The 25,750-nt window shown below is 42.3% G+C and overlaps 1 protein-coding gene and 1 long non-coding RNA gene across 6 annotated transcripts in view; one reads left to right on the top strand and one right to left on the bottom strand.

Moving 5' to 3' along the window:
- The window catches only part of RNF144B (ring finger protein 144B), a 72,018-nt gene that overhangs the window by 23,131 nt on the left and 23,137 nt on the right, over positions 1-25,750 (top strand). For 2 of the 5 annotated variants that reach the window (XM_081873461.1, XM_081873459.1), the window contains exon 4: positions 16,907-17,094. In XM_081873461.1, the coding sequence (XP_081729587.1) occupies positions 16,930-17,094 (165 nt within the window). In that variant the 5' untranslated portion in view covers positions 16,907-16,929. Of the gene's footprint in view, positions 1-1,221; positions 1,697-15,219; positions 15,356-15,467; positions 15,699-16,906; positions 17,095-25,750 lie in introns of those variants that run through there. The other 3 variants (XM_081873462.1, XM_081873463.1, XM_081873460.1) reach the window with 3 other exon arrangements.
- Positions 14,042-15,062, bottom strand: LOC309348383. Its single transcript, XR_014159376.1, has 2 exons — positions 14,872-15,062; positions 14,042-14,407 (listed from the first exon to the last, which is right to left on the bottom strand). It is a non-coding gene; the product is annotated as an uncharacterized lncRNA (long non-coding RNA).

Raw genomic sequence — 25,750 nt, 5'->3', positions numbered from 1 at the left:
TGCCAGTGGCCTCATGCAGCACATACATTCAGCATGAATTCATTTCCTTGTCAGTCCTTAGACTGTCTCTTCTCTTTTTCTTTCTTCTCCTTAACTACCTCCTCACAACCCAACCTACATTCCTCAGGAATTCCCCTTCATGCACAACTTGTAATCTCTTTCCCTTTCTGGCTCCTGGACTCCTTTTACTAGAGTATGCAGCTAGCGGGGGTTGTAAAGGACAAGCCTCTGAGACAGTGTCATAGGTGACACAAAAAAGCTCCTTCAATCTGGCCTTGTGCTATTCCACCACTTGCAATTATCATCAATTCGGCACAAGATGGTGAGAAGTTTGCTGTACATTCTAGACAAAAAATTGATTTGATCCTTACTTTTGTATAGTAAAGTAGGTTGAATTTTGCCTCTGGCTGCACCAACTACTACCATCTGGTTTCCACAAAGTTGCCCATGGGGAAATGCTGCCTCATGCTAAACAAAGATTTCCCCACCCTGGGTTTTTTTTTTTTTTTTAAAAAAAAACAACTTATGTGATATAGTAGTATAAACACCGACAATTGGGAAACACTGGCCTGCGAGCACTCCAATTGGAGAAAAGCCTTTACCAAAGGTGTAATGGACTCTGAAGACACTTGAACTCAGGACGAAAGGGAGAAACGTGCTAATCTTACTCAGCTACAAGTGATTGCCAAAGAAGAATGTGTGTGTGTGTGTGTGTACATATAACATATCACCACCCCTTTTCCAGTTACAGCCAGATTTGCCCTCCAGTGCCATATTTTTAGGAGTGTGCTCTAGTTTTTGCCATTATCCAAAGTAGTTTCCCCCCTACCGTTCCCAGATTTTGATGCAATTCTTAAAACAGAAGTATTAAGAAATATTACTACAATATCATATATCTGAAGTGCGAGATCAATCATTTCCCCCCTGTCTCTGGATGGGGTTGCCACCTTTCCCCCCTGATTGGTTCCTGTACCTTTAAACAGATCTGTGACAAGCAGAAATTAAACAGGTGCAGACCTTTAAGGCACCGCTGTTGTTTTTCTGCCTATCCTGCAGCTGTTAAAGGCACAGGAGCCTGCTGGAAATGAAAGGTAACAATCCTGAGCTGGCTATACGTGGCTGTCTGCCATATGAACAATATTGGGTGCACCGTGCACCTATCTGTATTTGAATATTTAGCCCCACCTAAAACTGGGAGGTTGGGGCGATCACTCTCCTGCGTTTATCCACTCGGAGTTCAGCAAGAAGTTGTTCATTTTAACAGCAAAGGAAGTTGTGCTATGTAGCATCTGGGTTCCTGGAGGGTTAAAAACAATCACCTGCATTTGAAATGCGACTTGGAAGTAGGAAGTGTTGCTGTGACTTGAGCTTCCTGTAAAAATAAGTGTAGCTTTCTTACAGCTACTGCATATGTGCGCGACGTGCATTTTAAGAAATAATGGCAACATGCTCTTAATAGCTGGGAGGAGATTATTCTTCGGAGCGACGAGACGGTTGAGAGATGAGCCCTGCTCCAGACCTATAACGTGTGAAGCTTTCAGATGCTGGGAGAAGGAAGGAAGCGGCGAGAAATGAAACGCGTTTCTTCAGAGTCTGAGCTTTTGCTGCCGGTGACATGTCTTGGAGGCACTGAAGTGTGAGCGAAGCTATTGAAAAGTCAAACGTTTGGGAGCGAATCCTGTTCTCTTTTGGCAAGGTATGCTGGAACGATCTGCATTTCTTTATAGCGGGGGCAATTAAGTAAGGGCTGTCATTTTCCTTTCCAGTTCCTAAAGGGGAAAAAGAGGTGAAACCCAATCATTTTGGGTACTTGGTTTTTTTTTTTAACATACACAGCCAGCACTGTAGTTCATCTGAGGCAAAAATGGATTTCTTAGAAATTAAATGCCAATGTTAGAGCAGTAACTTATGCACTTTCTTTGGTAGGGGTGGTGAACTATGTTGGTTTTATCAGTATAGCTTTGCAGAAATAAATGCTCACTTGTGTGGGGAAAACACTGAAAAGTCTTTAAGATGATTTCAAACCAAGTGATCATTTTAAATTTGTTCACTCCTAATGGAAATTTCAATTCTGTTCTTTAAATAAAAGGATGATCTGAAAGATGCTAAGGAGAGGATCTATTTGAAAAGATACATACTTTGTGTTTGTGTCCTGTAATTTGCAGCACAATTCCATAAATACCTTGCATGGTGGAACTATGTCTGACTATAGAGACAGTTTTTTTGTTTTCTCTAATTGTTTTTAAACTTCAGGAATAACATACAGAATATACATATTTTTAGTTCCTACTGCAGTTTTACTATTCTAGGCAAAAAATGAAGGCCACATGCTTATGTGTCTGCATATTTATAGTAATTTTGGATACAGTGTCTTGTTCCACCATCCTAGTGTGAAGTGCCTCTTGCACTTTTCCTGTGAATGGCTGTTGCTTTAAGAGTTTGCTTCACAGAGTGTAAGTCAGTTACAATGCCCCGAACTCCAGTTAAATATCTTGGAAGGTTTAAAGAAATGGTGTAGTATGATTTCTCTGCCTTAATATGTGCCAGATATGTTTCTGAAGATGCGGCTTCAGTATCTGTGATTGTGGGGATCTACTATTGTGGAATTTCTGTTCTTCTTTATGCCACATTCACCTTAGCTGATAAACTGGGAATAAATGCAACACACGGGAAGAGATCGTGCCTGCTGGACTTACACCTGCAGGGACCAGGAGGTCTACACTCATAGGTTCTGAATGTATGATTCCTATTTTCCTTTCCTGCAGGGTACAGGATATGTGTTCATAGTCTATGTTAGGGTCCTCAGACTCAGCCCTACAGATGTTTTGAGACTACAATTCCCATCATCCCTGACCACTGGGGTCATGGGAGTTGTAGGCCAGAAACATCTGGAGGGCCGAGTTTGAGGAAGCCTGGCCTATGTGCATTGGAGGTATGCTTGTTTGGACTTTTGTACATAAATTAGTATCGGTGCCTGAGGTTCAGAGGCAGGATCTGCAGGTGTAAGCCCCATCTTGTCTTCCATGTGTACATTTATATTGAGCTTGGACACCTGTACAGGACTCTCTGAGTGAATGCAGTCATGGAATCATAGAATTGTAGAGTTGGAAGGGACCCCAAGGGTCATGGCTAAAGCATCCATGAAAGATGGCCATCCAACATCTGCTTAGAAACCTCCAAGGAAGGAGAGCTCCCAACCTCCTGAGGGAGGGCTTTCCACTGTCGAACACCTCTTACTGTCAGAAAGTTCTGCCTGATGTGTAGTCGGAATCTCCTTTCTTGTAACTTGAAGCCATTGGTTCGAGTCCTACCCCTCCAGAGCAGGAGAAAACAAGCTTGTTCCCTCTTCCATGTGACAGCCCTTTAGATATTTGAAGATGGCTGTTGTATCTCCTCTGTTTCCTCTTTTCCAGGCTAAACACACCCAGCTCCTTCAACCGTCCCTCATAAGTCATGTTGCTTGGGCAGCAATCCCTTTTTAAGCTGAATGCTGTGGGTTTGGAGTTGTGATGAAGAGCGGCTGTTTCCACTGGGTGGCTTGAGCAAAGTTTGAGCAAATGATGTGACAAAGTTTCTGCCAGTTACACTTTACAACATATCCAAAAGGTTTTCTGATAGCATCCTCTTTCACTGCCGATTCAGCTCCTTTTTATTCTGCAAGCAACCTAAAGAAAGCTGGGCATGACTTCTGTGATCGCTTCCCCCAAAGTCTTTATTCATCAGGTGAAACCTTCCTTGCTCTGAGCTTGTTTGCCTTTGTTTGGTGCTCTGAATAGAGTGGGCTCTTAAACTTGTGGTGCATTTCTGTTCTTCTAATAATCTGGTAGCTAGAGTCAGTGGAGCTCTGGTTCTCTACTCTGTCTCCAGAACGACCAGCATTATGTTCTTCATTTCTAAACTGAGCTCTTGGGGATGTGTCACTTAGTGGGTTTTCCCATTAACTACTTTGGGCAGTGAAGTGTCTTGTCTTCTCCTCACCTCAGAATGAACTTCTGGTTTCCTGGAGCCTTGTTTTCAGTGGAAGGATGCCAGAGTTAGTCAGTAGGTACCAAACCACATGGTGACCAGTGTTAAACCACAAGGTGCAGATACATTAAGGGCTTTAGTACACTCAGACCTGAAACTCTGCCCCTTTCTTGGCAAACAGCATGCTGATATTATGTGGCATGCGAAAGGTGCTGATCTTGGTTCCCAGTCAAGTTAAATGAGCTGGAATGGAGAACTGAATCAGGTTTGCCAATTGTATATATCAGAGCTGGATAGGTTTTCTTTTCTTTCTTTGGTATTGTCATTTTATGTGGTTGTGAACCACCCTGAGATCTATGGGTATAGGGCGGTATACAAACAAACAAACAAACAAACAAACAAACAAACAAACAAACATGGCAGAAGACCATTGGGAGGACTAGACAAGAATTGCTTCTGGGAGCCACAGAGTAACCATGATAACCGGAAGACATGCCTGGATGCCTGAAATGGTCTGCATCACCTCACCTTTTACAACCACGAGGGAAACTTGCTCTGTTTTTAAAAAGGAAAGTTGATAGCCTTGTTATTTTTTCTTAAAAAACCCACCCAGTTCTACTGTTTGCTCTATTGCTTGCTCACCTAGTTTATAAAGTTGCTAGGTTGGTCCTGTATATATGCCTCTGAGCATTGGACTTTGGCATCTTTGGGAGAACATTGTCTACAACAAGCTCTTAATCTGTACTGGCTGAAATTGAGTAGAACACTAGAGTTTCTGACCGTAAATATTGTCTCTTACTAAAAATGCAATTTTTGAGTGCTATTGAATCACTGGGTTAAGGTTGCAGCATTTACAAATGTTTACTTATCTGCCAGTGACAAATAACTTTGTTCTGAGTTTTCATTGTCTTTGTGTTGCACATTAGCTGGGCCTTGCATTAGCAAGATATCATCATCATCACAATAATCATTTTAAATTTATACCCCGCCTTTTCCCCTGACAGGGACTCAAGGCGGCTTACGGATAGAAAATAATTAAAACATAGGAGGGAAAATCATTAAAAACAATTAAACACAGATAGAATTAAAAAACTATCCATCCATCTACACACCATATAGATATTTACAGTAAAAACCACATTACCAGCTACATAATACAAAATTGATATCGCTGAACATTGCCAAACTTGAGCACACTTGCTTGTTTTTATATATTCCAATACACACAATTTCTGTGGTTTCATGGGAATAGCTGTGTGTGTGTGTGTGTGTGTGTGTGTGTGTGTGAGAGAGAGAGAGAGAGAGAGAGAGAGAGAGAGAGAGAAAGAAGGTGTGGGGGGGTCTCTTCCAAGTTTCATGTGATTACTAGGACCCTAAGCTGAAGCTCCAATGACCACAATAAAAACAACCAAGAAATGCAGGAAGGAACCATATAAGCAGAGTAACATGCAAAGTTTAGAGAAACCAAATTCCTTTATTTTGTTTGGGTCCTTTTTCTGTAAACAGGATCTTTAACTGTATCAGCATTGTTACTTTTTGCTTTCTAGAACAGTAGTTGTATTGGTGTGTTGGACCAAAAAAACCCCTTGTATGCTTACTTGGGAGAGTAAACTCACAAGGGTGGGAAAGACCTCCATCTGAAATCCTGGAGAACTACTGCCAGTTACTATAGACAGTACTGAGATTGATGGACTAATGGTCTCGTGAAGGATGGAAAGTTGGAAGGGACCCCAAGGGTCATTTAGACCAACCCCCTGCAATGCAAGAATCACAACTAAGGAATCCCTGGCAGGTGGCCATCCAACATCTGTTTAGGAATCTCCACCTTCTGATGTAGTCTGTTTCACTGTTGAACAGCTCTTACCATCAGAAAGTTCTTCCCAATGTTTAATTGGAATTTCCTTTCTTGTAATTTGAATCCATTGGTTCAAATCTTGCCTTCTGGAGCTGCAGAAGACAAGCTTTCTCCATCTTCCACATGACATCCCTTCAGGTATTTGAAGACTGCTGTCATATCACCTCTCAATCTTCTCTCTTCCAGGCTAAACATACCAAACCCCTCAACTGGTCCTCACAAGGCTTGGTTTCCAGACTCTTGATCATCTTGGTTGTCCTCCTCTGCACGTGTTCTAGCTTGTCAATATCCTCCTTAAACTGTGGTGTCCAGAACTGGACAAAGTACAGGTGGGGTCCAATCAAGGCCGAATAGAGCAGCACTATTACTTCCCTTGAGCTGGCCACTAGATGTCTGTTGATGCATCTTAGAATTGCATTAGCTTTTTTTCTGCTGCATCACATTCATGTTAAGCTTGTGGTTTACTAAATCCTTAGATCTTTTTTTACATCTACTGCAGTCAAGCCAGGTGTCCCTCATCCTATATATGTCTGTCAGGTTACTCCTGCCTTACAAATGTAGAACCTTACATTTGTCCCTATTGAAATTCATTCTGTCAGTAGAAGGCAGGTTTATATATTCTAAATGAAGTAGGGTTTATGTCTAAAATAATATATTTATACCATATATTTAAATATGTATACACTGGTACCTTGGTTTAAGAACAGGCCTGTTTCCGAACTATTCGGTTTAAGAACTCTGCAAAACTGGAAGTAGTGTCCTGGTTTGCGAACTTTACCTCAGTCTAAGAATGGAAGCCGAACCAGCGGCGGGAGAGCCCTTGTTAGGGAAAGTGTGCCTCAGTTTAAGAACTGTTTCGGTTTAAGAACGGACTTCTGGAACGGATTAAGTTCATAAACCGAGGTACCACTGTACTATGATATATATATTCATGTTATATTTAAATAAATACTTCTAAGAAAATCTACACAGGGTTGGAAATTCTAATTTGAGGTACACACTGTGGAAAAATTGAAGCAGGGTGGTTGTTAGTCCAGATTAGTTAATCTAGAGCACTTTTGTCTCTGTCTCCACACATTGTTGGCTCTTACTCTGCCCACGATTGTCTTGTGACCCTCAACAGAGTATTATTACCCTCAAGAGAATTCAGACCTTGACAGAAAGAACTTTTTGCTCTAAGCTTTTTTCTGGGGACATTGGATTTTGATATCTGCAAGATTTGGCACTGACAAGTGGATGGCCTTGCACATGTTTCTGCCTCCTCACTACGTGTCCTTGCTTTCAGAAAACCTGGCCCTCATGTTATACAATATTTTTTGTTCCATACCCTTCAGTTAGCTCCACTTCTCATTCCACTGAAGTTGCATCAAGGCGCTTTTTAATGGAGGCAAGCTTCCAGATTACTGCGGAGGTCTTTACATGGCTTTTGAGATGACAAAGTAAGGCAGGTTCCTTTGTGCCTTTTTGAGGAAGGAGGAAACGGTGATCAGAGTGAGGCACGACCACAATGCAGCCTTATTTTTTACAAACTAAAAATGAAAGCGCTGGCCGTTTGTGCCCACACTTACTCCCACTTAACAGTATTGACTTTTCAGTGTTGGGAAGCTGAAGGCTAGTTTTAATGCTTTGCCTCTTTCCTCTGCGGTAGTCATGGGAATAATGAAAAAAAGCATTTATAAGTATATGGTATGAGTCATTGATATGGGAGATGGCAGTCTCTGTGTGAGAGGCATAAACATTTCACTGGAGTAACTTTTCAGCCAGATCAGAATGGAGTTGAAAACATGCTTAAGGATCAGGTAAGTGGTCTTGGATGCCCAGGTAGCAATGGTGCCCAGAAGAGGAGCCTTTGACCTTCTTAGTATGCCTTCCATGTCCTTTTCTGGGCGCAGAAAGGATCTGGCTGTTCCCATATGAGCTTACACAATTGACCTGGTCAGTTTTGTTGAAGGCCCTGCTTTCTTTACTGAAAGAAAGGTACAGTAGGTGAGTATGAAAAGCAGGGCCTTCTCACTGGAATTTTCCAGGCTGGAAGTCCCTCCATTAGGAAACTCACCTGACCTTTTCACTCTTAGGAGACTGATTAAGGCTGTTCTTTTGAGGAGATGGAGAACTTAGCTTTGATTCCCCCACCCCCACCACTGCTTTTCATCGTTTTTTGCTGCTCATTTTGTTCCTACTCCAGCTTCTTTGCTGGTGAGTGTGACCTGGATTTTCTTAAAACATAAAACGTATTTAATATCTGTTGCGAAGCACTTTTGTTGCAGAATATTACATGGGTCCAGGTTCTCGGGCACAGTTCTTGGTCAGACCTGCAACCTCAGCTTTTTGGGAAAGATTAGATAAAGTTTGCAAAAGAACTGCAGGAAAGGATGGAGGAGCTAATCACGCAGAGGCCAGGTGTGTGACCCACGTGATCAGAAAAGAACATAACTGTGTGCATCCAGGGCTGGGGTAAAGTTATGGCGGCAGAAGGAATCAAGAGTCATGGGCTCTTGGGTGTGAAGGTGAGAAAACAATTACAGGAAATCAGCAGGGGGTGACTGAACAGCAGGGCTGTTAGAATGGCCGAGATGAGCTGTCATGAATAGAGGAGTGCCAAAGTGCATCAGTATCAACTATGGCCCTGAAAAAATAGACCAAGTTTTATTGTGGCTAAAACCTATATTTTGCTTTGTTTGCCATTCACCTATCTATAAAATACTTAGATTTTTATACACAGTTGATGTACTTAAATGGAAGATAGTGGACTTTATTACAGTAGATGTCTTGATCCTTTTAAAGATGAACATGGGATGATAGGAAATATGTATGTGGGAGGAAAAATGGATGATCTTGTGACCCACATGTATGGCACAAATACAGTAATAAAATAATCAGCTGGGTGCCTGAATTAAACAATGTCGGGCCAAATTCACCCTCCAGCAGGAGAGAGCACCCAATAAAAGAGTAGTTTGGCAGCAGCATAATGTGAGGATATAGGTTGTTAGACCCTTTTATTCTGCTTGGTTCCATACAACATTTTCCACTTTCTCCTTCTCTTGCAATGAACAGGCCACACACTGTTAAGTTTAAAATGCTTTACTTACAAAACGTTCCAAAGGTCAGATTTGTGCATTTATCCAAGCAACAGTAAGGAGAACACATGCAGAATATCTTGGGTAGAAAATACAGAAAGATAGTTCCAAACACCTGCTCTAAGCTTGCGGCTTGCTTAGACACGTCTTTATTGGTCAGTTACGTGGTGTAGTAGTGGAGTGAGGAACAGTAAGAGAAGGCTTCACTTCCTCTCTTGCAGGAAAAGAGGGGGCATGACCTAGCTGAGTCTAGGAATCCAGCTCTTTTAAACCCTTCAAGTGCTAACTAGCACTCATGTATAAGTTATGTTTGACTGCACTGTCCCACAATATGCGTCCTTTGCTTGGTTGTAAGTTAATACGGTGGTGTATTATGAAGAACCACCATTACCAAATGTGTGGACAAGCGACTTAATAGACTAGTGGCTTTCACATGTTCTGTCTTCAGGATGTGTTTCCATATTTGTTTGTCGCAGAACCTCTGCAGCGACTCCCTCAGACATTGAATTCTGTGGCATGCTATAGGAGGCACAATGTGAACTGAATTTGGACCCCTTAGCACTCAGCTTTCTTTCCATCTTCTACATGCAAAAGAATTCTTTCTAAAATGAAGCTGGTCTCCCTTTAGATATATTTTTCAGGAACCTCGGGGTTTCTCGGAGTATAGTTTGAAAACCACTTCTATAGACTGAAACTACATACTCTGGCATAGCACAGCTATATACACTTTGTGAAGCATTATTGCTCTCTTCAGTTAATCAGATGTTGAATTAATAAGAACTGAGTTCTATCTTTTGCTTTTAATGTCATGTGGATGTATCACAACTGTCAATGAGTAATTTTTGTAAGAACCCATTATAGCTGAATGTTAACAAACATCTGCTCAGTTTGCCAAATAAGAGTTTAGCCTCATGAAATGTTAATCTTGATACTCTCTGTCTTGCATTGGGGAGGGGAGAACTATCCTGTTCAAAACACTGGGAAATGTTATGAATCTTGGCATACAAAGGAGGGTTTTATTTTCTCTTGTTGGTTGGTTAATTTCACTTCCATAGTTGTTTCTGTCACTTGAAAATATAGGCCTTGCTATGCAAAAGTGAACTAGTTCAGTTGCACAAATCTGAACTACATCTGAAACCAATTCTCCTAATTTCCAGGTGAACTAAAGATGAATAAAATTCATTTTGAAATAGAATTTTGAACAATTTCTAGTTCATCTTCACATTGATTCTTTCCCATCCACCCCCAGCCAAAGATTCAGATTCTTAGCTTTCATTTTAAAAAGCAAGTCAATTGAACATATATAAAGAAAGTCAGAAATAAAAGAAGCAGCAGCAAAATTCTAAGGCTTATTAGGCAGATATGGAGGTGCTACCGTTTCCACTGTCACTTAGTAATCAGGAATGCAAGGCATTTCCTGTATCTTCCCTGCTGAAGAGATATTCTATCTTCCAACAGGAGTACCTTGCTGCAAGAAGTACTGGTACAGAAACAAAGTGAATCATGCCTTGTGGCTGGCACGTATCAAACTGGGCAAGCCTTTTCTATTATGGAGAAAGTGTCACCTGTTGACATTTTATCTGTCAGATACCTTATTACTCATTTGTGGTCCCTGATTTACTTTTGGACCCTATAGTTCAACACAGCAGTTTGTAATGTTCTGAATGTTTTTTTTTTGGGGGGGGGGTGATATTGAGGATGAACTTTTAATGAACTTGAACTGAAGTAGTTTGTGTTGTAAAAAGGCAGACTTCAAATGGAACTAGTCCCTTATTAAACAGGATGAGCTTATACTACAATTGGTATATATATACACACACACGTCTTGATGGCAAAATAACCTCAACACCTTGTACCATAGCTCCTCTCCCATCTTGGTACTTTTTCCTGTCACTTGTGTTGAATTGGTTGCGTGCAATATAAAAGCAATCTGTGCATTTGGTTCTTTTAAACAGATGAAGCACTTGTTTATCTTCCCCACGTATTCTATGTTCCGTTGGCAGATTAATCTTTGAACATATTTTCTTAAACTGTATACGAGATGATAATAAAAGATTAGAAGTCTGTTTGTGGTGTAGTGCCATAGATAGACAGGAGAACTTTTAAAAGCAAACAAAGTAAAGGTTTGCTAAGTATGAATACTGTGCTTGCGTGCTCTCTAAAGGTTCCTAGTCTAATAGATTTTAAAGGTTAAGTAAATGCAGTCCAACTTTAGTTTCCCCTCAACATTAGTCTGATATGTTTTTCTCTTGCGAGGTCTGGTTTTCACTTAACATTTGCGGTACTTAGAATTGCACCCAGACAGTAATCTGAAGATGCTTGATATTGTTCTGTCTCTGACATGAAGCTAAGCTGGACTGGTCCAAGTCAACCCCTCATGGGGGACCATCACATAACTCCATATGTACTTGGAGAAAGGGCTGGATATAAATGTTAACAGATTTAAAGTTAAACCAAACTATTCTTATCTAATACCTTTTTCTGAGGAAGAAGATAGGTAGTCAGTCCCTAATGCCTTGATTTGGCCACAAGATGATGATGATGGCGACGACTATTATTTGCACATATAGTCTACCTTCTTCTCCAATAAGTTCAAGTTGGTGTACGTGGTTCCTCATCCTCTTCACAACCATGTGAGGTAGGTTAGGCTGAGAGGCAGTAATTGGCCTAGTGAGTTTCATGGCTGTATGAGGATTAGAAGTCTATTCTCGCAGGCCCTAGTCCAGTACTCGAACCACTACACCACAACTGGCTCTAAAAAATTGGTAACGGTCAACTAATGTCCCCAATTAATCCTGATTGTGAATTCCACTGTGTCTTCTGGAATAATAGCAAAACTGTATTTAAGCCTCTTTATTCTGTTGTGTTCCTGGTTAACAGGTTTTTGGATAAAACATCTTTTTGTGCTTGGTGGGGTGTTTGCATTTTTGTGTGGAAGATTGTGGATTTGCACTGACATGCAGCATGATAACTTTTAAATGCACTATTAACTTCTTTTTAGTTATTACTTCCAATACCGGGAACCCTAGTTCGCGGTCCTTCAATTATATATTATAGTGTTATTATATTACAGCAATCAGGCTTGAGACCCTTCAGGTCATAACTATGTGCCTTTTCATGTTATATCTAGGACAAGGAAAGATCAACAACTTCAGTTGGCTGGCAGTTCTCTTAGCAATAAATCCTTGTTTGTTTGAAGAGGCTACTCCCAGTAATGTATTATGCAACCTGAATGTGTGTGAGTGTGAATATTCACTTAAAAAAACTTCTTTCCTTGTTTCTGTGATAGTACTATGAAGTCTCAGGGTTACTTCCCACATCAAGCTTTAAAGATATAGTGGGTGAGAACAGATTCTTACAGGGAGTGCTCTTCGCTCATTTTGTTAATTGTCTAACATCCTGTTTCCTGTGGCAGCTAGCTGTTATTCCTTGAAACGGCAAGAAAATAATACAATATGGATACTTGGGCCAAGATCCAAAGGAACTGTGCAGCTAGTTTTGTGAGTCCAAAGCAGTTTTGGATTTGTTTTCTGGAATAGCCATTGCTGATAGCACAAGCCATTTTTTAAATTGAGGGGACATTAAAAGCAACTTATATGGCGCCAGAGCCTGTTTGGAGAGAAGAATAACCCTTCAGGTTTGCAGCAGCATTTGGCTATGCCCAGAATAGATTTTAGTCTTATTTTATGAAAGCCTTACTCTGTGTTGTGTCAAAACAGCAGCTTGCTACAGGCATGTGGCAGGCATCTTGAAGTCAATTTATATGGCATCTGACATTATTACGGTTTGGTGGTACACTCAAGGGCACGTTGATGGTTTTGCTGTGAATGTCCCAGTCCTCAGTACCTTGTTTTACTGTGGACTTCTGTTTCATATTTGCCTCATCCATTAAGAATACTGAATGAGGGGGTCGTTGTAGCTCTTCAGGTTCATGAATGTGTACGTAAGTGTGTGTGATCACTTATGTTTAGGGCAGGGATAAAAAGGGCCAGTGGACCTGCAGATGATGTTGCTGTACAACTCCCATCAGCCTGAGCCAGCAAAGCCAATGGTCAGGGATGATGGGGGTTGTAGTCCACCAACATCCAGAGGGTTACAGGCTTTTGGGATGCAGCCAAGGAATTGGGGGCAATTGGCAGGCCCCCAGCTGGCCCCAGCCCACCGGCCGGTGTGCCGAGCAATCTCCAGTCCTTGGATCAGCATGAAACTGCGACCCTAGCTTCAGTAGCCTTCAGAAGCTGGACACGCAAACTCAGCAGAGTAAATAACGCTGTGCAACAGAAGTGGCAGGGAGAGGCTGTGTTGAGCATATTTACAAGCAGTTTATTCAGCATACAGTGGTACCTCGGGTTACATATGCTTCAGGTTACAGATGTTTCAGGTTACAGACTCCGCTAACCCAGAAATAGTACCTCAGGTTAAGAACTTTGCTTCAGGATGAGAACAGAAATCGTGCTCTGGCAGTGCGGCGGCAGCGGGAGGCCCCATTAGCTAAAGTGGTGCTTCAGGGTAAGAACGGACCTCCGGAACGAATTAAGTTCTTAACCCGAGGTACTACTGTACATCAGGACAAAAGGAAAACATGTCTTCTCCCCTTCATGTTCAAAGCAAGCAGCTTAAAGCGAAAACTATACACAAACAGAAGTTCCCAGCAAGCTGTGCTGGAGTGTAAGCAGACATGTGACACACAACAGTCTCATGCTTGTCCCTTAAGGTGGAACAGAATATTCTAACACAGGCTCCCTATCCCTCCTATTGCGCATAAGCGGCACACTTTGGCTGTCTCTGCACCACCACATTGTCCTGGCATAGCTGTGATTTGAGTCATAGAATTGTGGAGTTTGAAGGGATTCAAAGGGTTGTCTGGTCCACCCCCCCAGTCCATGGCCACCCCACCCAGTTTACATTAATCTGCAGCTCAAGGCCAGATAGTCTATGCCGCCAACTTTGTAGGTGCAGTCCAAGGGGCAAAACATTAAACCTGTTTTGCTGCTGGCAATATACAGGGCTACGTGGGGGGAACTAACCACGTAGCACTTCTTGGCATATGGTGGCAGCAGGACTTTGTCGCAGTGCAGCTGAAAACAATATGTATATTTATATTCTTAATGTAGCAGATTGAGAAGAAAGGCATAGACGTATGTAAAGGTAGCCCTAGATGCGTCATTGCATTGTTGATGATTCACTGATAACTATAATTGCTGCAGCAATTATGAAACAGCGCACTGTGGGTTCTGACTTCTCTAAAAGATATTGTTCCCAAAGCTTTTGGTAATAGCAGCATATTCCGGCTCTTACCCATAAGGAATTATTTGCTGCTAATGGCATGTCTGGGGTAGATGGTTTCTTTTCATAAGTCTTCAAAAGCAGATGGTTAGTTACCTTCCCGGGAACAGACTGTGCAAGTCGATAACCCTTTGTTGTGTAATTCATTGTTCAGCTGCAGGTTGAAGTGCATGTGTCTTAGAGTAGATGCTTTTATGTGACTGACTTACACCAGAAAATAAATCTATAGGGCAAATCTGGAAGAGCCACTTCACTCGTTGCATTTTGGTTACATGAAAATAGTTCACAGTGCAGAAGTGTTATGTGTTTTGTCTCCCAGCCATCTTCACATAGGTAGAAAACTGTGACGCAGTCCTGACATGATGGATTAAATAACTGAAACTGAACAAGATGCATTTACACCAGTGTGTCCTGTAGAAGAGCAGCTTCTGTGCTCTTGTAGCATTTCCCTGCCTTGGTCCTTTATCTGACTCCCATACTGTTAGCATCAGAAGAAGCTGTTCCTGCCCCGTTCCCACCTTTCCCCAGATATAGGTGAAGGTTTGATGTCCAAGGTGCATGGCTCTGCCTTGCTGTCAGGCCTTGAGCTCCAAAATTGGTTTGGAGCTAGATGGGTCTGTTGGCAGGTCCAGGCTCATATATTACCTATTGGCATTAGGCTTGCAAATTATTAGGAGCTTTGCATACCAGAGAAATAAGCAGGATTCTGAAAGTAGAACAGCAACAACCATACGCATTGGAAAGTACTATCACACAAAGGCTCCATGAATTGATTAAATTGCCCTTTCAGTTCTTTCCCCTTGGAGAGTTGCTTCATCTTTTGGTAGCTGCTGCTTCTGCTTCTTCTGATGTTCTGGCTTAGGTAGATTGAAGTGCCTCACCTTGCTTCTCATCAACCAGATGATCCTCAATGCAAATGACACAATTATGTTATAGATACAGGTCATACCTGTGCTAGGCAACTTGCTGCAGCCTATTGTGATCATTCCTATGATCAAGTGATTCAAGATCTTGGTAACAACATGTACTGGTGCTGCTTGTTTAGAGATAAAGTATCCTTTTAAAATCTATCTGCTTCTTATGCTGTGAGCAATTCCTGCAGTTAGAAAAACTGCTAAAACTTAATCTAAATTTGCCTTCCAGTAGTTAAAACCCTGCTGCTTGTCAATGGGTAAGATGGTGGGGTTTGCCCTTCTTTTCGATACCTTGCTAATAACTGGAATTTTCTCTAATTTTGTCCAGTTTTCACATCTTCTGCTTTCTCCCTCCCCCTTGCCTCTAAGTGAAAAATGGAGTCCTTGCACCTAGTCCAGGGTTGCCATCAAATGCAGGTGCCAAGTTTCCTGCTGTGATTATATCTTTGGTTATAACCGACACCTGTCCATCCCTGATCTAGTACATAGCAAAGAGAATTTGGAGGTAGCAGGAGTGTCTAACGCTTGGGGATGGGGAGGAAAGAGAAGGAAAGGCACCTGTCTCCTGTGTGCCTCTGTGTATCAGGTTCTGGAGGAAAGGTGAGTCTTGTAACTAATCTCTTGGGGTTTTAGAGTTGGTTGGAAGCAGAAGTAGTTTCAATGATTCCAAGTACTTCTGAACCTTGGTGGAGAAATTGAGAGTTGTGACACCTCCCTGAGGGGTGCCTGAGAACTTAAGGGAAAGAAGGGTCACACCACAAAAAATTGATGGTTACTATGGCCAGCAAAAGCAGAAAGGGGAAATAAGAATATCCTGGCCTGTTTCTTGTAGTTCTGTTTGATTCCTTCTCTGATAAAATCAGCATTGTGTTTTGATGTCCAGAACTTCACACAGGGCTCCAGGCTGCATGGCATGCGGGCTGACCAGGGGTGATTAATACTACTTCCTGTCTCTTGACAGAGTTCCTGTTAATACATCCAAACATATGTTTGGGTTCGGTTTTGCACTGTGCCCACTAAACTGTAGTGTTCACAATATCGCAATGGCGGTCCTTTGCAAGTTCAGCTAATGTTTATTAGGTATTTTGTACATGCTCATTTTGGTCCTTGTAGTTGTGCTTCATTTTGGTTCTTCCTGTTTGGCTTGATGTCTTGAATGTTTAACTTAACTGCTAAAGATGTTTGCAGGTCCTTCCCAGCTTAATATTGCCCATTAATTTGATAAGCACACTGCTCAAACCCTCATTCAAGTAATTAAATATACCGAAGAATGCTGCACTTTGCAGTGACCTCTATGGGATATTTATGAATACTTTTAGATAGAAAATGTTCCTTCTCAGCCAGCTCATGTTACTTATTTCTCTAACATAAGGAGTACAAGTAGTTCTGTTAATGCTCACATACCTGGGTCATCTCATTGTGACTGGCAGGTTACACTGACAGGAAAATTTTATTTATTTATTAAATATATTTCCTGTACCTTCCTCCAAAGGAGCCCAGGGCAGCAAGCATGTCTATACTAAAACAATTTCTTTAATACTTATAAAAACAGTTAAAAATCCTAAAAAACAATCACCTACTCACAAAACCAAGAATTTCAGGGTTGCCAGGGACAGAACTTTCAACCATCAGATGCCTGAGAAAAAGGGAATGTTTAAATTTCTCTTAAAAGTTAGTAGTGAACATATATTAGAAGCTAGAGCTGTGCTGGAAGATGGTGACATGAGATTGTTGAAAAATTCTGTTTTGTTGAACGTCAGAAAGGAGAAATATCCTCACTAGCTTACTCCTGTTTTTATCTTTTGTAGAACTGGTGAGCCTGGTTGAGCTGATGGCATCTGCTGCTGAGATTTGTTATCACACCATGACGACCAGAATATCAGAGGTTGGGGAATTGTCCTTGGAGCCTTTGATCACTTGCAAACTATGCCTGTCTGAATATTCACTGGATAAGATGACGGCTCTCCAGGATTGCAACTGCATCTTTTGTACATCGGTAAGTGTTGACCATAACTTAAGCAATATTAAGGAACAGTGTTGAGAGCAGTGATGTTTGAGCAATCTGTTAAAAACAGGTTGCCAACTGAATTTCCTTCCTCCAACTGCTGGACCTCCACCATGGCTATGAAAGCTTTCTCACCTTACCTCTCTAAAATGAAAGTGCCCCCCCCCCAACACAGCATGTACACATTATACATAAATAGAAAAGTAAATTGTTTTGCAGTGTACCTTATCTGCATATTCTTCCTGCTGCAGTCTTGGCAGACGCCTAAATGCTTTTCTTTTTTCTGAAGTGGTGTTTGACTTTGTGTGTGCATCTAAATTGTTTGCTTGTTACACCCAGGTGTAAATATGTATAAAATAAACCCATTTCTTAAAGACGCAACAGTCTCTGCTGCGCCTTGACTCCCAACGGAAACATCTGGGTAAGCTCCTAGAACCCCCTGGAATCTTGTTACCACTTGGCAGAGATTGGGGGTGGTGTGCAATCTTTGTAACAGTATTTAAGATGCCCACAGGAATTCATACAATCCAAGATTGTTTTAAGATGTACATTTTTTGTTTCTTAAGCTTGTAAACCACCTTGAGTATTGTAAGATAAAAAGGCGGTATACAAATTAAAAATGATGATAATGATGAAGACACAAAGAGAAACTATCAGCAGGGTGCTAAACTGTCCTTTCCTTATGCCTGAGGTAGGATTACAGTGGTACCTGGGTTCTGGAACTTAATCCATTCTGGGAGTCCATTCAACTCCCAAAACCATTCAAAAACCAAGGTGCGGCTTCTGATTGGCTACAGGTGCTTCCTGTACTCAAGCAGAAGCCATGTCGGATGTTCGGCTTCCGAAAAACATTTGCAAACTGCAACACTTACTTCTGGGTTTGTGGTGTCAGGAGCCAATTTGTTCAACAACTAAGCCATTTGAGAACCAAGGTACCACTGTAATTTATACTGAGATGTAGATTCAAGACAGTGAAACTGTAGTCCTAACCCTACTTAAGGTAAAGGTAAAGGGACCCCTGACCATTAGGTCCAGTGGTGGCTGACTCTGGGGTTGCGGTGCTCATCTCGCTTTACTGGCCAAGGGAGCCGGCATACAGCTTCCGGGTCATGTGCCCAGCATGACTAAGCCACTTCTGGCAAACCAGAGCAGCACACAGAAACGCTGTTTACCTTCCCGCCAGAGCGGTACCTATTTATTTACTTGCACTTTGACGTGCTTTTGAACTGCTAGTTTGGCAGGAGCAGGGACCGAGCAAAGGGAGCTCACCCCCCGTCGTGGGGATTCGAACCACTGACCTTCTGATTGGCAAGTCCTAGGCTCTGTGGTTTAACCCAGTGTCACCTGTGTTCCTTAACCCTACTTACCTCGGAGTAATTGAATTCAGTGGGACTTACTAGACATGGTTAGAATTGCAGCCAAACATGGCCTCGTGATGGATCACTGGCCACTTCATTAGCAGTTTTTAAAGGCACTTTGTTGTTTTTACTGTAAAAGACTAACAGGGCTCCCTCTCTGGAAATTCATTAACTTTGAAGGGAGCATCCAGGGAAGGTAATTGATTTGTACACATCTGTTGATGGCTAAGACATGCATGCTGGGATGGCTGGCCTACAGTTTTACAGTATTAATCTTTCTTTAAAGGCTAACTTTTCCACTTTGCAGGGCTAGAGTGAATATCTTTCCTCCATATTTTTTTTAAAAAAGTTCTGGGAACAGGCTCTCCTGCACCACCATGTTACATATGGATGAAGTACTATGTTAGCTATGTTGGGTTTAAGAGCATTGGCACTAAAGTCCCCAGTTAGACTCGTTGTTTGGAAAAACACCAGGACATAGTAAATCTATGTCACCAAGTTCAAAAGTCATTCACTATGCAAGGATAAGCGGGTACACCATATTGTGGAGACTTTATTGCATCGGGTGTGATGATAAGGATTACTGCAATTTCCCAGAGCGATATAGGTTTGCTGTCTAAAGTACACAGGGCGCTGTTTGTTTTACTCGGTAAATATTAGTGTACTAACCTTTAGCTTTGTGATTAGGAAGTGGTCTAAGAATAGTTTGTCAGCATCTGTACATTAAGAAAAGAATTTAAATATCAGTAGTTTCCAATCTCTCTTGCCTACAGTACCAGGGGTGCAAACTTGAATAAGATATTGTGGGTGCCCAGGTAAGCCCCACCTTGCATAATTGATCATGACGCAGTGCACACACACCATTTGAATGGGAATGCCCATCAACTTTGTGGGAGCCTGGCCCCCTCAAATATTTTATTGTGGGGGCCGAAGCCCCCATGGCCCCTGGAGTTGTTCCTATGTACAGTACTAATCATCTAGCATGGTGACAGAGTCCAGTCTGTACATTCTAGCCCTGAGTGCACTCCATGGCACATATTATACTACCAACTAAGTGATTGGCATAGGGACGTGGGTGGCACTGTAGGTTAAACCACAGAGCCTAGGACTTGCCGATCAGAAGGTTGGCGGTTCGAATCCCCGTGACGGGGTGAGCTCCCGTTGTTCAGTCCCTGCTCTTGCCAACCTAGCAGTTCAAAAGCATGTCAAAGTACAAGTAGATAAATAGGTACCGCTCCGGCGGGAAGGTAAACGACGTTTCCGTGCGCTGCTCTGGTTCACCAGAAGCGACTTAGTCATGCTGGCCACATGACCCGGAAGCTGTACGCCGGCTCCCCCGGCCAATAAAGCAAGATGAGCACCGCAACCCGAGAGTCGGTCATGACTGGCCTTATGGTCAGGGGTCACTTTACCTTTACCTAAGTGATTGGCACCTGCAAGGTATCTGCTGGAAATTTTGGTGTGGCACCTGTCACTGCATGAAAAGGTGATCAGAGAGAACCTATAATCGGCACTATTTTTCTAGAAAAAGAGGTGCTGGAAGTCACCACAAACACCTCCCTCCTTCTCTCAGAATGGCAATGGCGCCCTCCTGTGTGGTGCCAGAACTGAGTTCCAGCAAGTTCCAGCTAAAAAAGCCATGCCTGTAATGTAGGCTCAATGTTAGCAGCATTTCCTACTATTGCTTGAGACTTCTATGCTTTTTCTTAAATCTGTTACTATGTCTGTGGCTACCCTTTAACCACTCCCCACTAAAACAAACAAAAACAAACAAACAAACAAACAAACAAACAAACAAACTGATATCTGATACCATATGATAAAGTTATGATTACCACATCATTCCTAGTCTTGTCTTTACTCTTCTGCTGAGAAAGAAGGAGGAGGAGTTTGGATTTGATATCCCGCTTTATCACTACCCTAAGGAACGGCTAACAATCTCCTTTCCCTTCCTCCCCCTCAACAAACACTCTGTGAGGTGAGTGAGGCTGAGAGACTTCAGAGAAGTGTGACTGGCCCAAGGTCACCCAGCAGCTGCATGTGGAGGAGCGGGGAATCGAACCCGGTTCACCAGATTACAAGTCTCTTAACCACTACACCACACTGGCTTTAGGAAACTAGGTTGATCTCAGGGTTGCATAGTTTGAGTCAAGCCTTCTTTCTGGGGCTTCCAACATCTCCCTGTAGCACCTGTGTGTGAAGTCAGCAAGTGGAACATAAGCACTGTTCCACATGAGTCATCATATTGTTGCATGCTGATCTCCAAGCATTGCCAACATTCCAGGCACAGTGGAGACTATGGTGTCTTTATGATATATGGTTTATTTACACATATATGATATGTAACCTGAATTGAGGAGGAAGAGTACAAACATTTATTATTATTATTATTATTATTATTATTATTATTAGTAGTAGTAGTAGTAGTAGTAGTAGTACCATTATCTGATTTCTGTGTTTCACTGCCTGTATGCATACTTTAATAATAATAATATCCCAGGAAGCGTGCAAGAAATCAGATGGTGGTGGTAATAATAATGATTGCCCTCTTCCTACTCATTTCAGATGGTTTAGCTCATTTTTATGCCATATGGACAACTGGGTCTTGATTGGCAGATATTGGGGGTGGGGAGGATGCAGTATTGGGGCTTTGCAGGTCTGCCCATGGGTGTAGCCGTGGGGGTGCAGTTGCCCCCCAAATCCTCAAAAACTATTGAAAAGCAATAAAAATACTCAATTAACTTCAGTTTTGCCCCTCCAGCAGAAGCCTGTCCCCCTCAACAAAAGCCTGCCCCCCATAATGCCCTCTTACAAGGGGGATTTTTTACCCATGAGCTCCCCCCAAAAGCTCAACTTTTAGGGGTGATCTCCCCTAAAAGAACTTTTTGCGCCCCCCATGGGTCCAGCCCACTGATAACAACACTTAGAACCTTTCTTAGCCCAGGGAAGTATCTTTAGAAAAATTTAACCTTGAGATATTTCTCTTCTTTCCCTGGTAGAAATTTCTAGTGTATTTGCAAGTGTGGGTAGCAAGTTACAGCTCAAATCCTCTTCCTCTAATCTTAAAATTGTGTTTGTGAATATGTTTTTAAATATAACTTTATTAAATTTTCTGTTTTACAATTTCAAATAAACATTTTACAAAGCATTTGTGAATCTGTTTTGATAAAGGTGAGTAACATTTGTCATTTTCTCCTCACTTGCTTGGTCATCATCCACCAAGTTGTGGATTTTTACCCCAAGAAAGAAAAGAAAAAAAGGAGCCCTTTCTACAGAAAGTTGATGCACGTCATTAGCTTGTGTTTGATGCATTTCCTTCATCTAGGTTTTGTTGTTGTGTTTTGAAGATTGCTTTAGGAAAGCCTTATTTACCAGTTTCTGAGGAAATCATTTGCAGAAGTAAAACTGCTGCAACAATATGTGGTTTGGGGTATTGAGACACCTCCTCGATTGCCACATACTTGAGGACAATGTGAAGCAAGGCAGTTGGATTTTGTATATCACCAACCGCCTGGTTGTGTAGTTAAAATAGAGGATTAAACTCTGGCCTTCCCATTCCAATGTTTCTGATTTCAGCATGCACATCCCATAATGACAAGGCAGCTGGCATAGGCAGCTCTGCTTTCTTTGAACATATATTTGCTACTTCTTACTGTGGTGGGTGGGTCAGTAGTTGTCAGCAAAGGTATTGATATTCAGCTTCATCCTACCATTCCTGGCAACAGTCATTTGTGAGGAGTGGTTGTAGAAATCATTATTAAAATTTGTATATGGCCCTTCACCTGTATATCTCACGGGAGTGGGGTTCACAGCATAAAAATACAAGATAAAAACACAAAATGCGTAATAAAAGCAAGAGAACAAACCAAACCAATAACCCCATCCCACAAATGCGTTTAAAAGACATAGAATATTAGTCAGCTAAAGGCCTGGTTGAAGAGGAAGATTTTCACCTAGTATGCAATGACATTTCATATGTAATGACAGCGTCAGGCTAACCTCCCTAGGGGAGTGGCTGGGGAAACCCAGCCAGATGGGCACAGTAATAATAATAAAAAATAATAATACACAAAGGGGGAGCCTTCAGAAAAGGCCTATACTCATGTTGCCACCCTCCAGACATCTCATGGAGGAGGCCCATGGAGAAGGGCCTCACATGATGATCTGAGCATCTGGGTAGGTTCATATGAATACTCCTTGAGGTTTTGTGGTCCTGAGCTGTCTAAGGATCATTGTGGCCGATGGTCAAGGATGACAGAGATTTCCATCCAGTAACACCTGGAGAGTCAAAGGTTCCCCATTCCTGTTTTTTCAGGCACCTATGCGGGTGGCGCTGTGGGTTAAACCACAGAGCCTAGGACTTGCTGATCAGAAGGTCAGCAGTTCAAATCCCGGCGATGGGGTGAGCTCCCGTTGCTCGGTCCCTGCTCCTGCCAACCTAGCAGTTCGAAAGCACGTCAAAGTGCAAGTAGATAAATAGGTACCGCACCGGTGGGAAAGTAAACGGCGTTTCCGTGCGGTGCTCTGGTTCGCCCGAAGCAGCTTAGTCATGCTGGGCACATGACCCGGAAGCTGTATGCCGGCTCCCTCGGCCAATAAAGCGAGATGAGTGCCGCAACCCCAGAGTCGGTCACGACTGGATCTAATGGTCAGGGGTCCCTTTACCTTTACCTATATGGTCATCTTACTGATTTCTGCACTCTATGGCTGTTACCAACAATTAAAAGAACTCCTTTGTACTAGCTGAATCAATGTGATAAACACTCCTTTTGAGTTTGGATCAGCAACGGAGGAGGCAGTCATGGAAAAGTGGCCCTTGCACAACTAGCATAACATTTTTTGAGTGACCTTTTATTATTTGATTATAGAGCCAGAGCCAATTAATTTCATAAGCTGAAGCTTAGAAGTACCATTGCAAAGGATTAACAGCACCCAATGTGAACAATGAATGGTTTTTGCAGCTTGAAAAGTACCTGTTGTATCTAGAACTTCATTGAAAATATGATTCCACCTTTCCAATTTAATGATTCTCCAAGGTGGCTTCCAAACTATCATTTAAGATAAGAACATTAAGCAATTAAAATAACAATAGGAATCCTGGGAACAACAAGGAAGAACACATACCTAAAATGTGGTTTTTAAAAATACCATTAAAAAGTTTGCACAAATAGTGTGGGCTTGACCAGGTGCCCAAGTGACAGAAATGGTGGCTCCATTTGAATCTTTCCAGTGAAGGAACTCCAGAATCCCACCACAGAGAAGGCACCCTACTCATAGGAGCAGTACTTACACCGTTTCTAATCCCTATATGGGACAAATAGTGGTCTGCAAATCTCAGCTGCAAATCCTGAGAAATCTCTACCATATGCAATTTATGCCACTCTTATATTCCTGTTGAACTGGTGACCTGGCTTGCGTGCCAAGGCACCTGAGCCACAAAGTTCCCAGGAGAACAATAAATCACACTGACCTGGAATGTTTGGTTTATGGGTTCAAATAGGCCTCAGCTTTATTGGTTACATATGTGAGTGGTTTGGCTTAGGCCTTGGGAGAAACTGGACTATATATTGGCTCCTGTTCGTCTGCAGGGAGTCCACGGAAGGGTAAATCACCAATAGTAGGTGCCCTATAACTTACGTCAGATAGTGGCACGCCAAGGGGTCCCCGTATGGGCTGTGACATAGCCCTAGCTCACACCCAGGCTTCGGACAGTATTCAGCCATCCCGGATCCCTTTAACAGGATACCCTTACTGAGGAGGGGCAGGCAAGGCAGCAACCTCCCTTCCAACCAAACAAAGGCTTACCCAATGCCTAACCTCACAAAAGTTGTGACGATTCCTACTAGGCAGCGAAAACCAAATGGCCAATGCCAATTTGCCAAGTGGAAAAGAATCCTACCCTGCCCCAACAACATGGTGACCGACAACTGCCATAGCAAGGTCATATGAAAAGAGGGTGGGTGGGTAGGGTGATCTGAGGAAGAGGCAAGAAAGAGGGAACCAACTGGCCACGCCAAAATTACATGGCCTGCGGCCCCACCCACTCTGGTCGTAGATTGGCTGGAGCTGTCCCCAGGGCACAGATGACAGCAGCGTACCTCTCCCTACGCTGGAAAACTGTTGAGGCTCGGTTGACTGGCTGCAATGTTGTACACTGGATAAAAGGTGAACGGACTTGCGCATCACTCTAAGCCAAACTATGGTTTAGTGAAAACAAGCAAATTTGCAGGTTCCCAGAAAGAGGTTTGCAGCCCCTTTGCTATTACTCTGGTCTTGCTGCTGTCAGCTAATCCAAAATTTAGCTTAGCATGGCATTTGAACTTGAACACAAGGTTTGTTTTGCTCCAGATAAACAGCAAGCTGTAATGTAAGGTTCTTATTTACTGCTTCTGGTTTGTCTGGGGGAGACAAAACAATGAGCCTGGATTCAGATGCAGGGTCATGAATTAGCTCAAAGAAGCAGGACCAGAGGTACAGTGAAGCGACGGTGATCTTCTCCCTGCGAACCTACGCATTTGCTTATTCACACCAAGCCACAGTTTAATTTAGAATTGTGTGTAAGCTGGCCAATTGTTGTGCTGCCCCCTTTCATGCATAAAACAGTAGGCCAGTCTCAAAACAAATAGGCAGTGGGTTTATATCTACATGGCAGTGGGATGATTCATCATTTTTGGAATGGTCTGGGTGCAGTAGGATTTTAGAAGGTTGTAAAGTAATTGCAATAGGATGTGTGGCAAAGAGGCAATTATGGTCAAATTGGTGAATGCATGTTTGTAAAAAAGCATAGGTTATTTCCCCCATTTGCTGAATTTTGCCCACAATACCTAGATGAAAGCATCATTGAGTTCACAGGAGTTTATTTATCCATGTTTACTCCAGGGATTGCACTGATACTCTGTGGGTGGAGCCACACCATACATTTAAACACATTCAATACGTATTTTAAATACATGACTTTCTCCAGAAAATCCTGGGACCTGTAGTTCCCACCTCACAGAGCTACAATTCCTTGCTGTCTTATGTAAGGAAAATTGGATGAATAGGACCATATAAGATACAGGCACTGGGTGAATCGTGTATGTAAAAATACCCAAGCCTCTTTCAAACATTGTGGGCCACGGTGCTGTAGTTAACTAATGTAGCAAATATCAAACTACAGCTTGTGGGTGTTGTGTGCTGCTACCTTATAAATAGCCATTGCCATTTGGATAAGCTGTGGAGCTGGCACAACTTTTTATATGAGCATCGGCTTTCATTCAAAAGCTTATGGCAATAATGTCAGTAAAGGA

Source organism: Podarcis erhardii, assembly GCF_964252035.2.
Source record: "Podarcis erhardii genome assembly, chromosome: 8".
In the NCBI taxonomy this organism is placed as follows: domain Eukaryota; kingdom Metazoa; phylum Chordata; class Lepidosauria; order Squamata; family Lacertidae; genus Podarcis; species Podarcis erhardii.
Note: the sequence above shows the minus strand (reverse complement) of the source record. Positions and strands in the feature narration are given on the sequence as shown.